At 40.6% G+C, this 16,680-nt stretch overlaps 1 protein-coding gene across 2 annotated transcripts in view; it reads right to left on the bottom strand.

Annotated features, from left to right (window-relative positions):
- RASA3 (RAS p21 protein activator 3) overlaps positions 1 to 16,680 on the bottom strand; it is a 149,030-nt gene that overhangs the window by 93,137 nt on the left and 39,213 nt on the right. For both annotated transcript variants that reach the window (XM_064143680.1, XM_064143682.1), the window contains exons 2-3: positions 15,329 to 15,446; positions 2,578 to 2,681 (exon numbers count right to left, since the gene is read on the bottom strand). In XM_064143680.1, coding sequence (XP_063999750.1) covers positions 2,578 to 2,681; positions 15,329 to 15,446 — 222 coding nt within the window. The remainder of the gene's footprint in view (positions 1 to 2,577; positions 2,682 to 15,328; positions 15,447 to 16,680) is intronic.

The following is a 16,680-nucleotide window of genomic DNA, read 5'->3' as shown; positions in this document are numbered from 1 at the left end:
AGAGGTTTCAGAGGGTTCTTGTTTTTCATTTTCTTGCCCCCACTCCTTCCGCTTTTGGTCTCATCTGTCTCACAATGAGTTGCATTTCGGATGTTAAAGAATTTACCATAACAAACTTGTAAAAGCTTGCCTACCCTGAGCTCGTCACACTGGAAAACAGTATTAACATCACCGTAAGAAAGTTCTGACAACACTAAACAATGATTCAAAAGGAACTTTGCCAGCCAACCATCTCTGAAAAACAGCTATTCACCAGACTGTCACCATTTTGACACACATGCACTAAGTTCTCTGTCTAGAAACTCTCTTAAAACCAGCCAAAAAAAAAAAAAGGCAAACAGATGTCTCAAACACATCATGCAGGAAACAGGCAAATTCACAAGCTTGGTACATCTGAACTTAAAATTAGTCTCCCTGGATCATAGACACAACCCCTAACTCCCTTCTCTGAGGAAGTTCATTGCTGGATGAGCATGGGTAACCACATTTTCTTCAGCAGAAGTATCTTACGATAACATAACATAGCAAGAGATCTCTAGAATAACAAAAAAGGCACATATCTGCAGAATTCAGCAGTTCAGTATGAGAGAGCCTATTCTAGCACTACTCTGACTATTATGGACCCTGTTCCAGTAGGGATGTCCTCCAAACCTTCCTTGCTCAAACCTCTTCAAGAAAAGGCCTCTTAAGTCAGCACTGAAGATATACACACATATTCTAACAGCTACGGACTTCATTCCAATTAAAGAGCTCCCAATCTCAAGAAAACTCCACTGTTTAGCTTTGCTGTTGCTCACTCCTCTTCCCTAGGAACCACTGAAAATAACTACATGCAGTTACTCCAAAGCACTGTTCCCTTTCCAGAATGTTTTACTACTACAAACAGAACTTTGAGTTCGTATCAAAGTGACACTAATTTGGGATGTTTTTCTTCTCTCCATTGCTATTTATCACACTTCCACATCTTTGAAATCAAAACATGCCTATGATAAGGAGGGAGGGGACTGGAAAAAGAAAAGGGGGGAAACTCAGGTTGCAACACTTAATATGCACCTGTAAAATATCAATGTAGACAGGTAGCACTGAAGTTTTGACTTCCAGTGCCACATTAGTATAGCAACACACCAGTCTGCCTACCTATGGATTCTGCAACCCCCACAAAAGTCAGCATTGCCTTTTGCTGAAGTAGTGCAAAACAAATACATGACCAATCATTCAAGCATCCAAACAAAAGTCCCTCTACGTTTTCTGCAAGCCTTTCTTTTTACAAACTGTTCTCAGTACTATTAAGACAAGATTACTGTGGCTGCACCTGAAGATTTCCCCTGCAATGTCAGAGTTTGATTGTTAAAACAGGAACTTAGGAAACACGGAGAAAAGGAGACATTTTGCACTTCTCCATCTGCAATATCATGGGTCTGATCTGTATTAAGTGTTCAGAGACCCAGAGAAAAAGTAAAAAAGAATTCTAGTTCATGATCTGCAATTGGGTCACTGCAGTTGTGGAAAACTGCTGATCTACAGGAGACCAGGTGAAGCAATTTCAATAATGAAAAACTCATTTGAAAGAATGGAGGTACTATTTTCATGTTACAGGGGGAAGAAGATGATCAGGGGTACCCAACCACCCCAGAAACTGACCTCCTCCCCAGGATGCTAAATTGCTTGGTGCTGCATACACAAGTTCAGTTAGGGACAACCAGAGAACAACAACTCCAATTCCTAGCTCATATGTAAATCATTAAACAATAATTAAAAAGCTAATCAGCACATGATAAACCAGCATAATGTAAAGATACACTCACTACAAGCTCTGTCAAACCATACACACCTCACTGACAGCTACAGTCATGTTATACCTGTGTCACACATGACTTGTTTCAAGCATTAAGAGATGAAAAAATGAATAATATCCAAATATTTTCAATGACTTAAAGTGGAAACTGTTCCCCTCAGTAACAGCTCAGTTTTTACCCCGAGGAGATGAATGAAGTGTCATACAATCTGCTGCAGGTGAAATACATAGCAAATATTATCTGGAAAAGCAGAGGACTTGCCCATATCAAACAGGCACTAGAAGTCTTAGAGTTATTTTACAAGCAATGGCTTGCTCTGATACTCTCTGTAAAACTCCATCATCATAGTACTATGGGTACTTATAGCCAGTAGCTATTACTCTGCATCTCGTTAAGGCAGTAATAATTTAATAATACTGCATACAGTAGCCCTTGAAATGAGCCCTGGAAAAATGGAAGACAAAAAGCCTTGCATTCAGAAAAAAACAACGCAGTAACAAATGATGTTGTCAGCATTTAAACAATGTTTTACTGCCTGGTTCAGTTGAACTGTAACTTCTATTCGTTATCATAACAGACAGCATTTATCTCCCAGGACTTTTTTTTGTAATATGCAGTACTGGAGGTGTTTCTGAACAAGAAACAAGACAATACCAAGCCGTACTTACCACTGTCATTGCCAGTCTTACCAAGATACCAAGCCATAAGACCACATATGATCTAACAGTTAAAATCCAAGAGAAGTAAGCTGTAAAGAACATAGCAATTTATGAACACATACCTATGATAGAATCCCTTCGAAAAACATCTCTGTCAAAAATGTAAAATGACAGATGGCGAAAGGTCCGAGGAATTTCACAGTAAAAGTCTTCTCCATAGAAGGGGCTGGGTAAACAACAAAAAAACATACACAAAAAAAGAGAAGTTAGTATTTGTATCCTGGAGGAGCCAGTGCGTTTATACTTCACACTTGGAACTTCACTGTAGATTATAATGGTATTTGCGTCCCTGAACATGCACCTTTAAAGCCTGTTCCACCTTTGAATCACAGTATCACAGTATCACCAAGGTTGGAAGAGACCTCACAGATCATCAAGTCCAGCCCTTTACCACAGAGCTCAAGGCTAGACCATGGCACCAAGTGCCACGTCCAATCCTGCCTTGAACAGCCCCAGGGACGGCGACTCCACCACCTCCCCGGGCAGCCCATTCCAGTGTCCAATGACTCTCTCGGTGAAGAACTTTCTCCTCGCCTCGAGCCTGAGGCTGTGTCCTCTTGTTCTGGTGCTGGCCACCTGAGAGAAGAGAGCAACCTCCCTCTGGCCACAACCACCCCTCAGGTAGTTGTAGACAGCAATAAGGTCTCCCCTGAGCCTCCTCTTCTCCAGGCTAACCAATCCCAGCTCCCTCAGCCTCTCCTTGTAGGGCTGCGCTCAAGGCCTCTCACCAGCCTCGTCGCCCTTCTCTGGACACGCTCAAGCATCTCAATGTCCCTCCTAAACTGGGGGGCCCAGAACTGAACACAGTACTCGAGGTGTGGTCTAACCAATGCAGAGTACAGGGGCAGAATGACCTCCCTGCTCCTGCTGACCACACCATTCCTGATGCAGGCCAGGATGCCACTGGCTCTCTTGGCCACTTGGGCACACTGCTGGCTCATGTTCAGGCGGGTATCGATCAGCATCCCCAGATGCCTTTCTGTTTGGCTGAATCTTCCCAGCTATCTTAAGTGCCCACAGAACAAGATTTGTTAATATGCCAAGGAGAACAGCTACTTATTTTTATCTGGAAAAGAGATGTCCCCAGAAGAGGGCAGAGACCACATTATTTGTTAACATACAAGTGCCTAAGAGTGGAGGCCCCTACAGCCACTCTACACTTAAAACCAACCTTTATGACAGGGATCACAAAACCATGCACACAAAGAGGACAAGCAAGATACAGCATGGTTTATGATACATGTATTTCTTTTAAAAGGATTTAGTTAAAATAAAGTGCCTACAGTCATTGGTGCTTTTCTTATCCTCTGCAAAGTCTTACTTAAGGTTACATTCAGTTAACTGATGGCAGCTAAATCTTGGAGCTGACACAATGCTCATTGCCTGACAGTGCTTTATTTTTCTAAATCTGATCCTACTGTAGAAGAACTTACTCTACACAACTCCAATAAGTAAAAATATAAAGATAAGCAGTACTATCTCACCATGAAAAGCTTGTTAGAGACTTGAGAGACTCTGGATCCTACCAATTTAAATGGAAAAAAAAAAATCATCTCAGACACCTAATAGCAACCCTTTTTGTTTTTCCTTTATCCAGTAATATATGGTTAAGGATTTAGTCCTAAGAACTGCAAGCATATATCAACATTATTTATTCATTGACAGGTCTACCATTTTAAACATTTCATTCCGAGTCATTCATGCTTCAGTAGATCTAAATGCTTGTATGCAACTTGAATCATACAAATATAGCAAGCGTTTCAGCTATAGCCTTAAATAAATCCAATTCAAATAGGCTGAAAGCCAGCAGGTTTTTATCTTCCTGTTTTTAACATAGACATCCTTAGTGTATTGGCTAAGCACAAAAATCAGACAATTGTGCTGTAGCTTTTATCATCATCATAGACTTTTAATATTAGAAAATCAGTTAACAATAAGTTACTAATATTTCCTTGTATTAACTTTAAATTTTTCAGCATTTTGTCAGGAGAGGTCACTTCCTTAGCTTCTTTAAGGATATTTTACATCACCATAAACTTCTGCTTCTTTTTCTGCCTACCATAAAAATACACTCCTCTAGAATGCCATATTCCCTCAAGAGCTAGCTGACAAATCTCAAACACACAAGCACTGCAAATTAGCTAACCACTCTTGTGTTTGAAGGGAATATGCCACATTAATTTCATGAAGTCCAGAGACATCATTCAATATTCAGTAAGAACATTAACTCACTACTCCACAAGCCCCATGAAAAACAACACATATTGGATAAACAATGAAGCCCAAGGCATAACCACAAGTTAATCTTTCATCACTGAAACAGCTTCCCATTCCTTGGCATAAATTAATCCACCCATAACTTATGGCCATCAACATAAACCCCACTCAGTCACGCCTACTGCAAAGAAAGGGGAGAAAATCTACCTGCCAGAAATGGCAGCTGGTTTGACTATTCGTCCCAACTGCTCCATCTGATACAGCCTCTCAATTGTGTCCTCTACCTATTCTGCTCCAAGTGGCTGGATTTGTAATCAAGAATTTAGCAGCCACAGCTGCAGGCATAAAATACATGAGTTTGTTGGTACATACAGCTTCTACTAAACTGGGAACTATCTGACTGTTCTAGCAGCTATGCTTTTGCTGGCAGTCCTGAGGGCCTCATCCTGTGCACACCACTTAGTGCAAATTTTCACACCCAGGCTTAGCCCAAGTGGGCTGCAAAAATGCATAAATGTTGCCCAAATATCTAGGGCATTATACATGTAAAACACTTACACTGTTCCTAGCCCAAATATTTTGTTCAGCCATAAAGTTGTCCTTTCTGCTGGTAGAGTACACCAGATTAACTTACTCACAAATTACCTTAGAATGAAATGATACTTAATGAAGTGTGGATTATATATCAAATCCTCCACCACAAACACAAAGAAGCTTCAGTATACTGGAAATCTAGAGTCCATGTAAATGCAAGTGAGACTTATACTGGACATACTAATACAACTCAGCTGATTTGGGGGAGGAAGCAGGGAAGAGAAAACAACTGGGGACTTTGGCAAGTCTCTTGCTACTGTTTGTCATTGGTGGTGGTCAGATGCAGAAGACAACTAAGACCACACCACAGCAATCCAAACACAATTCTAAGAAAACAGGAGTGGACAAGAGAAAGCATCTAGTCCAATGCATAGTATCAGAAAGAGCCAGACTAACAAAAGAAATGCTATGACAGCAGACTAACTATGCAGGGACTGCATCTGGTCCGTACTTTTAGGCACAAAGCTTACTAGCCTGAGCAGGCCCAAAACTCTTCACAGGATACATTATTTGTGGCCTCTACTAACAGAAGAGAAGCTTTGTTCTGCTCTTGGCTTTCTGCCCTTGAGTTCCTGTACCTCTTGCGGATTCACCACCTCTTATCACTTGGGTAACACCCCTGAGGTGCGCCGAGTTCTTAATTAATATAAGCAAGCAGATTTCCAACACAAGAGCACTCACTCTGCACTGAGTAATTAGCAAGTTTGAACCGTAAGGATACACATAAAGATACATCCCATATCACCCCTCCTCCAATCTTGTGTAGCTCTGCAGAAACAGTACCTTCTTTCTGAACGAATCTAAAGTAACCACACAAACGCTTCCAGCTTCCACTTAAATGCTGCTTTTCCTCCATGTATCTTCTTCAGAACAGTACCCACTTTGTCTCCCACCCAGACCTGAAGAGCAAGAGGTCGCAGCAGTCAAATCCCATGATTTATTTCCCAAGCTAACTTATCTTGAGCGTGAGCCCTAAGGCTCTGGAATGTTTTTTTTCCCAAAAGAACAGCTACATCTCTCCATGTCCCCTTCTCTTCCAAAAGCCAGAATTAGTCTGACAGGGCTTCAATGAGTACTTTTATTTTGACATAGCAATTAATAAAAAGCAGCAAGCATCTGCCCACACAGCCCTCAGGAGTCTGACAGGATCCTCCAAAACAAATACTAGAACTAGTCCGACTGAAAACTCAGGAATCTTTCAGAACTAAGCGGATTTAGACTCAACTATCAGGTTTTGAGTTAAGCTTTTTGTGTACATTAACCAACCCCACACTCAAGAGAAATTTTAGTCTCTCCAAAAGGAGAAATAATGAAGGCCTCCTCCCCAGCCTTGGTGCATGGTTTGCACATCAGTGTGGTCACAACAAAGTGGCAAGGACACATGGCTGGTCTTGTCATTAGTTCAGTTTCTTCAGGACTTCAAACAAGTGACAGGATATAACTGCTAAGAGTAAGATCCTGCAAGGACAGCAACATTGGATCTCTGCTGTAAATGCAATTCACCTCCTTCCAAGATGAATCTAAAAGCATTTTCAAACCCAGTTTCTTGAACTAAGACTAATACAATTTAACTAATTTCTTCTTAATTTTCATCACAGTGATGCGAATAGCAGTGCAGACAACTCTTTAGTTGCGCAAATGGCCTCGCTCCTAAGTCACTGCATCTTGTTTTCCTGATGAGATTAGAAACTACAGAAGAAAATCCATACCAATTTTTAAATCCTTGCTCTTTAAATTCTGCTTTTCAGGCAGACAAGGGCCTGATTCTGCATCTTTCTATTCCCAATATCCTCACCTTCACATCCCTTTCTTATGTCTTTTTCCAGTACACCTTGCTATGCTCCCAATTTCTTCCTTGGACACTTTCCCTAGGATGCTTCCACAAGTCTCATGGCAGAAAACACACACAAAAAAAAGGTCCAATTAAATCACAACAAATAGCACAACGCATCTGAATCTTCAAGCATACTCTACTATCACCACAAAAGCTAATTGTTCTGAATGCTGACAGGTGCAGGAAATCAAAGCCAGAAAGTTCCCTCTAGGTATTGTTTCACTCATATACAGCTAGCCAGCTTAAAGGCCTTCCCATTTCAAGGTATCTACTTTTGAATATCTTCTAGTGTGTGTTTTGGCAGTGGATGTTTTCAGGAACAGTAAAGGGAAGGAGAAGAGAAAGAAATTACTGTGTAGAACAAGTGGAATGGAAGCAAATAAGGAAGAAAATCCTTGTATCAAACATGATGAATGGGATCTGATTCCCCCAGAAAAGATTTAAAATCTGTTCACTCATATGCTTTACTAAACTCTGAGGCAGATTTGCAACTTTAGTTCCATAACTTCAAATATCTACTGAACTCATCACAAATATTCAGGAAGAAATTTCATGGAAATAAGTCTGAGTGTAGAAGCATTTTTTTAGTTCCAGGCTGTGTGAGCAAAGGCTCATGTTTGTTTCTCAATACTTAGAATTCGCTAAAGCAGTTTTGTTTTGGCACCAGTACTTCAGTGGATGAAGTGAAAGAGTTGCATGATGAATAATAATGAAACCCCTAAAACCAGAATTCTTTGTGTGTGAATTTTTTTTTCTCCAAACTGCTTTTGTGATTGCAAGTAAGGACTATTAACATGCCACAGACCACTCCATGTCCTCTGACTGTTTTAAAACGTTTAGAAATACTGGATTCATCCTGCTGCATGAACTGAAGACCACAGTTCACATCACTATGTGAGTGGGAAGCAAAATCAGTCCTTACAAAGAAGTACACTTGTTTGTTTCTACTACTCAGCTTTTTCTACTGCTTGGGTAATCTGGTTTATACTATGCTTTGCAGTGTATGTAAAGGGAGTGGGGAAGAGAAGGTTTATTCAAAGCACATACAGCAAGCCAAATAAAATCTGAGTGCACATTAGTCTTCTACCAGACACAGAGTTACAAGACAGGCAAGCAAGACAGGCTCTGTATGATCTAGACTTGGCAGATGTCATGGCAGCCTTCTTAGAAAATTTATTAAAAATACCTAGCATTATATTTGAAGAATAGACTTGGCAGAGGACATGCAGCAGGAAGTACATGGCAGAGAAGGCAACATCTAAATCCGTACGTACCACTTATGCCCACCATTAGAGCACAAGCTGCAGTCTTCCAGACATCCACTGAGCCCAAGAAAATTACTCCTCATGTTACCAGGCAGAGACACACAGATGGACAGTGCTGCATTACAGCCAAAACCAGCTCTACTACTCAGGGAAAAGACAAGCAATGTGCATTTTCTCAACCCTGTGCTCAGTGAGAGACACATGAGCTATAGTTATCAACCTCACTTGACAGTTGCTGGTTTGGCTCAATGAGGCTTACAGGGATTATGATAACTTTAAGCAGCAGCCATTTGGCCCCTAGTCACCTCCCAAAATATTCTGTAAGATGACACATGCAAACAACAGAAGTCACATTACAGATGCATTTACTTTTTTTTTTTTAAATCACTCAAAGGAGCCCACAACACCATCAATTGTTGTGCCACATGGTGGCTTTTCGTATGGATAAACACTCTCATTCATAAACTCTGCCTTGAGTCTCAAGGCTCACTTCATTCTCCTCCTTCCATTAAGCCTTGCTTGCCTTCCCAGCACCCTTCTCTGCTATACTACTTCTGTATGCAATCACACAATCCTCACCTTCAATAGTATCCCTGGCCAGGCCGGAGTTATACCATATCCATCTTATCCCTTTTCTCTCAAAGGCTGGAGGCATTTTAGAATTGAAATCTATTGATATTAGGAATTCAAGCCACAATTAAATGCAGTCAAGTGCAGAAGACAGCAGGCCCTGCGGTAGACAACACATTAAGGACTGATCTGGGAGCTTACAGTAAAGAGGCTGCAAAACATGCTAGAGCATACAATGGAAGGCCTCTTGCTAGAGAAAGCTGTTATTTCAAGGAGGTAAGCTGGCAGCATCAGAATATGTAAGCAGCTAATGGAACTAATTCAGATATAACAGCGAATCTTGGCAATGCTCCAAGTAAGAGAAACAACTTTGTGATTCAGATTTGAGAAGTGGCACACATCCAAGATGCTATCAGAACATGAGAGAAGTTTAACTATACAGTCATGAACTCCAAACACAGGAAAATAAAGGGTTTAAGCAATCCTAAACCTAAGAAGTAGCAACATTAAACACAGCATTAAAATTACTTTAGAGAAAGTTCTGAGGACTACTGACTGAATTTGTTACCTAGCACTAAAATAAAGACAAAGCAACCTCTTGTTAAAGAGAGCACAGCCTCAACTATGAATTTACAACACATTTCAGTATATACTCACAGACACACTCCAGACTTGCAGTTCTTACTGCTACCTTCATTGGAGTCTAGCAAAAAAAAAAGAGACTGGGCTTGTGGAAAGTGCCTCTGGCTTCATTTGCTGTTTCATTCAGGCTTTGATCACTATGCTTAGCATGTGAAAAATTCCTCAGTGAAATAGTGAAGAACTACATAATCATAGACTCAAGACACTTGGCTCATCTCTCTCAAGCACACACTGTCAGCCATTCTTAACGTACAACGGTTTTTGCCTTTATTCATATCCCTGAAACAAATTTAGAGATGGCACATTCCTTCCATTCTTCACCTATGATTTGAGTAGCTGCCTTGATTTCCTGTTGCAGCTGACACTGCCCTTTAAGTGAATGGAAACATTTGATGCAAACAGCAAAGCCAAAAGTCAGTCTTAACACCAACAAGCCATGAGAGTTTGTCCTCAGGAAAGATCTGTAGCTAGGAACAAGTCCTGAATGGTAGAGCCTGAAGTTTGAAGGTATTCAAAAGGAAAGCTAAGTAGTTGGCTCAGTAAAGGAAATTAATATGCAAAACTTTTTTCAGGCTGTCTACTTGCAGCTCAGAACTAAATAGAAGTTGTAGATATGTGCATTAAAAAAAAAAAGAGTGATTCTCACACATTCCTTAAGAAATAAAATGAGCAAGCCCCCTCACATACATCTCAGCTAGATTATATAGAAGAGATCCAATTCTATTCAGTGCCTTTGTGGATGACAGTACCCTAAATATTCAACAACAAGTACAAACCAGAGAAGAGTATTAAACCCTAGCTATAACTGACATCTCCCTTGTATCTTATGACTCGCATGTGATCTTTTTTGAGTTTACTAAAAGGCTGTGCCAAGGAGTTTATGGAAACAGTGCTGCTTGAAGCGTTCAAGATTCTCTTTCTGTGAACCTGGAGATCTTGCTCTAACCAACACACAGTCACTGTACTGGTTCAAAGATGCCCAGAGAAATCAGATGGCTCTGAAGTGACCCACATAAACAGTATTTCTCTTGCTCTATGTTTTCATAGAAAGGCCTGCCCATGTTGCAACCCTTGATTTGTTTCAGTCAGACATCACCAGGTTATCCTCACAGCAGCCCTCAAAATCTTTCAGCACATGGCAGCAGTTCCACCATTCAGTTTAACAGAAGCCAACAGAGGCTGGATGGGAAGAACAATTTAAGTTCCTGATTGTAATTTACAAGTGCAATCTGGCTTCCGAAGGGAGGAAGGTTCAAATTCTCTGTGTTTGCTACTCTCAGATTTTGAGATGTCTCTCATCTAAGTTCACATCAGGCTCAGAGAGATTCTCTTCAAAGCACTAGTAAGGGCACCAGGCTGGTCAATGGAATGCACTGGTTCAGTTCTTAAAGTTCTGAATGATTTGTGCTTTGCTGATTTAAGAGGTTACTGCTGTCAGCCATCTTCTCATGCCTCTGCTGCAGCCTACAAAAATAAGAATCAGTTGCAGAAGATTAGGACAGAGCTCCAGAAAGCAACTTCTTACACTGTCCCAGTAAAATACACAGGGGATCATGAGTTAGTCTGAAGGCTCTGCTACAGATATCCTAACTGGACAACCATTCAAATCCTTCTGGGAAGGGGAGATAACTGCTTCCTTTCTCCCATTTACCACTTCTATTTAAACTTCACAGCAGGAGAAGGCCTACCTGGAAAAAAATACACTTCTGCAGTGCTTAGTAGAAGCTTAATGAAGTTCAATTGAGTAAAACAATAAAAATAAAAATCAAGAAAGCACTCTTCAAATTCCCAAGTACACAAGACAGTTTTTCTGCATGACTTCACTTAGAAGCCTTTTCATGCAGACACAAGAGTTATTTTATGCAGATATTCTGGGGAAAAAACAGGCTTCTCCAGGACAAATCTGAGTCAGAAGACATTGTTTTGGAGCCAGCAGCACTAGTGCTGTATATGAAATATCTTTCAACCTAGACATTCACACAAAGCATTTTATATTTTTCACAGACAACAAGAAAATCCTTTTTTGAGCTTACTGGAAGACAGGAGAGTTACCAGTATGAGTGTGAATACAGGCAGTTTGTTAAGCTTGCTTTAGGCTGTGTCACCCACTTCCGTGCCAGCCAAACAGATTGGCAGGCAGGATGCAAACATTTTAGTCATGCATTGGCCCAGCTTCACGTCCACGCTCCTATCTAACATCACATACTGCAATAGCGATACCTCAGAAAAAGGGACCCAACACATGAGCCACTATTACAGAAACACCACAGGTGAAAGCAGGCATTTCTCTGCTGCACTGAAATTATACAGGCCTTAGGGCACACAAACCTCACCTGCCCAATAACCCACAGTTACTCAATGGGATGAATCAATTTATAAACAAGCATTAAAGAATGTAACAGTATGACTGTCTCCTCAGCTATGTGCTCATCTCAGAGTCTTACCAAAAACAACAGGAAACTACAGTGTGGTCTGAAATAATTTGAAAAATATCCTCCTCTGGAAGCCTATGCACTTGCTTAACAAGGCAGGGTTCTGCACTTTGGCCACAATAACCCCAAGCAGCACTACAGGCTGGGGACTGAGTGGCTGGAGAGCAGCTGGGAAGAAAGGGACCTGGGGGTACTGGTAGATAGTAGATGAACACGAGCCAGCAGTGTGCCCAGGTGGCCAAGAGAGCCAATGGCATCCTGGCCTGCATCAGGAACAGTGTGGCCAGGAGGACAAGGGAGGTTATTCTTCCCCTGTACTCAGCACTGGTCAGACCACACCTTGAGTACTGTGTCCAGTTCTGGTGCCCTCAATTCAAGAGAGATGTTGAGGTGCTGGAACGTGTCCAGGGCGACAAAGCTGGTGAGAGGCCTGGAACACAAACCCTATGAGGAGAGGCTGAGGGAGCTGGGGTTGTTTAGCCTGGAGAAGAGGAGGCTCAGGGGGGACCTCATTGCTCTCTACAACTACCTGAAGGGACACTGTAGCCAGGTGGGGGGTGGCCTCTTCTCCCAGGCAACCAGCAATAGAACAAGGGGACACAGTCTCAAGTTGTGCTGGGGGAAGTATAGGCTGGATGTTAGGAGGAAGTTCTTCCCAGAGAGAGTGATTGGCATTGGAATGGGCTGCCCAGGGAGGTGGAGGAGTCACCATCCCTGGAGCTGTTCAAGAAAAGCCTGGATGAGGCACTTAGTGCCATGGTCTAGTTGACTGGATAGGGCTGGGTGCTAGGTTGGCCTGGATGATCTTGGAGGTCTCTTCCAACCTGGTTGATTCTATGATTCTATGCTTTAATAGATGTCAACACAGTCATAGAAGATTAATTACCTGTTTGAGTGTGTCTCACTAAATAAGAGCAATTCCTATTGGGAGACTGGGAGGACATCCCAGTTTTACCATTCTAGGGTTTTATTGTCTGCCTTTTTAGTGCACCAGAAAAAAAAATGACAGAGCAACAGTATGTGAATAAATGCAGAATTACTTTGATAACAGTGCCTAAGTGGATATTCAGAGACAGTGAAAAAGCAAGTTTTTTTAAAATAGTACTTGCAAATAGAGGCTCAGAGAAGGCAGAGTACCACTGAAGACAGGAATTCTCTGTGAGCAGAAACAAAGACTAAAAAGATCATATTTAGTCAATCCTTAGATCAAAGAAAATTTGACTCTAAAAGGGGATTCTGAGAGATTATGTGGTCCACCACCGCTCCAAAGCAGGAAGATCCCCATATGTTGGTCAGGACTGATTATATAGAAGCTACTAAAAGCCCTTAAGCAGTAAATATAAGGAATTAAAAAAAAAAACCCCAACCACAAACATCCACACAACAAAAAAAAACCAACAAAAAGTAAAACCACATGCAAACCCACACACAAAATCAGGCAATCTAATCTCATGTTTCAGAATCTTTAATAAAAGGAAGACTTTTCTCCATAATAAACCTTAAAAGTGCAGTGGGGAAGTCTAGGTAAAGTTCATTATTACTTCCAATACTCACCCTGGACATAAGGTGCAATTCCCTCCCTCTTAATTTTTTTTTTTTTGGAAGGGTTGTTTGCATTTGGGGTATGGGGTTTTTTTGGGTGGTTGAGTTTTTGTTTTGGTACATTTTCAGGGTTTGATTGGTTATTTTGGATGCTTGGTTTTGGTTTTTTTATTGTTGCTGGGTTTTAATATTTACGCTCTCACCTCTCTTCTCCAGGCTAACACAATTCCAATCTTTCTTCACCAGTTCTGTTTTCAAGACTTTTGATCATTCTGTTGCTCTCTTCTGAATTTACTTCAGTCAATGAAAAGAACTTAGCTCCACAGGAAACCAGAAGACTTTCAGATATGCACAGCCTCAGTGAACCTCTTCATCTTTATAATGGTAGCTACAGATAAAGGCAATTTTTTCCCACTGAAGGGATTACACTTCTTGTGTACTCCTACTACTAAGAGTTTATTTTCTCAACGGAAAAACACTTGGATTAGTTCAAGGAAAGTTCATCAACTATTCTTGTACTCCCATTCCCTACCTTTCACTTCCTTGTAGAGCACTAATGATCATCCAGAAAAAAAAACACCCAACCAAAACACTGTGCAACTTCTAGAAGTGTAAGCAGGAAGGCTACAGCTGTTTGACACATGAATAACTTTAAATGAGTTGCAAAGTCATTTTTTGAGAAGCAGCTTGTTCAGGCACACTGCATGTCAGTTACTGGGGGGGAGGAAACAAAGAAAAACCAAACCATTCCCCCTCACCCTCTACCCCCACAAAGAACACCCAAAAAATCCCAAAACCCCCACAAAAACAAACAAACAAACAACCCCTGACACAAACAACAAACAAAGCAAGCATACAGATGACCCTTAGCTTTTTTCCACCTTTTCACTTTTTAAAACATAGTACACTACGAACAGGAAAGTGTTTGCATCACCATCATTCAAAAACAACCTTAATTGTGTTTAGCCACTCTAAATGCCTAAAGTCTCTTAATTGCATTAAAAAACTCTCATGCTTTTCTCACTTTGTATCTTAAGAGTTATAAATTGAACTGTTCCTTGCTGCTATTTTCCCCACAACTCCAAATCACACCTTACTCGTCAGAGTATACACATACATAAAAGGAGCCTTGCTCCTTTTACTATTTTTTGTGTTGTACTTGCAGACTTCCAGGATTTTATATTTGTGGATTTGCCTCATACTTCTCATGTTTCAGTCTACAGTTGTTTTTACAATCCCACAGGAATTGTCCAAGACAATCAAGCAGGTATCTTATATCCAAATCTGTCCTTTTAGTTGTAGTCTCACAACAAGAGAAAAAAAAACCACAAAAACAAAAAACTAAAATAACCACCCACACATATATAATCCCAGTGCAAAATTCTAAGCATAGACAGATGCAAAATGGTGTGCAGTGCTCCCTTCTAAGCCAAGATCTAAAAAAAGAAGTACAAAACACATACTGCAAAAAGAAAGGAGCAATTTCTGTACATTAAGAAAATAGTTAATATATATCTTACCTCGGTGAAGATATCTTTCCATTTATATAGAGATAAGAATCATGACATTAATAATTCTACCACTAGCATTCTTAAAACTAGAAGGATCATACTCAGTCTCCCTCATCCCTCCCACAGAACATTTTTAGAGCATTAAACAAACATAGTAATCAGAGAATTAGAAGAGTTAGTAGAATGTGTATACATATATTTATTACCATAATGACTTCTCCACTATTTTGGTCCTGAAAACCTCCTCCTGGTCCAGGTTTACAGTACAGTAGCAATCCCTCATCTTGTTTGGCCCTGGATACGTAGGAAGATTTTTGGCTTCGCCTAAAGACAAGAAAGAAAAAAGCCCAGAAGGATTACATCTTAAAATGTTATCCATAAATTAGTCATCTGTCAACTAATGCAGTCTCAGCAACATGGCTAACATGAAGTATTATGTTGTAATTTTCTTCCCAAATGTGACATCTCTATTAAACTTAGCAGCAGGATTCCGTTTCCAAGGCAGCAGAGTTTTGACAGTCACCAAGTTCAGTGCTCAGCTGTACCCAGCAACAACTCAACAGTTTGTTGCGTCCAATTTATTTGCAGGTATTTGGGTACAAACTGCTTCCTTCTAAGTATGTGTTTAGGTTTTGGTCACCCCACCATAAGATACCATGAATATAGGACAACATGTTAGAGCTTTCCAATACAGCTCACTGCTTTTACTCTAAAGGCATTACCAAAATACAGTAAATGTGGACTGACCCCCCGACTCTACTGCTCCACAGATGAGGAAATGGGAAACAGTCATCTCAGTTACTAAGCCAACAGCCTTACTCCACAAGCTGGACTTCAAAGCACTTTGATAATGTAATTAGCACTTATGAGACTGCCTAAGGACCTTGCTCAAAGGCACTATGCATATCATGAATATTCTTCTTAATTAAATGTATCCCATATTTCACAAAAAAAGAGAGACACATGATGAAGGAACTAGGGTAACCGAGTGACAACACAGGAATAAAACCATTAACAACCAAAGCCGAGCACTACATTTCCTTTGCAGATGGGTAACATCAAAACTTTCAGACAGGAATATGGGTATTGCTCCTCATGGCTTTGCTAAAGCACCTTAGCACCATGTGAATGCACGACTTAATTCTGAAGACAGAAATAAGAACTGTCAAAGAATTAGGAAGTGTTAAGTCTTCAAATGCATAGGGTCTTATTTACCTTCACTCTTCCAGTACTCAGAGGTTATGAGCACATACCATGAAAACTACAGAATTGTCTCCTGGTAAAAATGTTGGGAGTAAAAATAAAATATTCATAGGCCAAGGAAGCACAGGTTTGTTTGCTAGTAGAAAAAGGAACTCTAAATGACAGTAACAAATAAAACTTTTTATCAGGTGTCTGCAGCTCAGCTGAAGTGGATTTTACCAGACATGATTTCCCAGTCTTCATCTCCCAAACAGTGTTTACACTATTAACAGAATTGCTTCTTTAAACTCTGTCTTCAGTAAGAAACGCTTTCCTTTCTGCAGATGTGTTCAACAGCACTCTGATGCATTGTGCA

The sequence above is a fragment of the Pogoniulus pusillus genome, chromosome 5 (genome assembly GCF_015220805.1).
Source record: "Pogoniulus pusillus isolate bPogPus1 chromosome 5, bPogPus1.pri, whole genome shotgun sequence".
NCBI lineage: Eukaryota > Metazoa > Chordata > Aves > Piciformes > Lybiidae > Pogoniulus > Pogoniulus pusillus.
The sequence above is the reverse complement of the archived record's forward strand: the minus strand, read 5'-3'. Positions and strand labels throughout refer to the sequence as shown.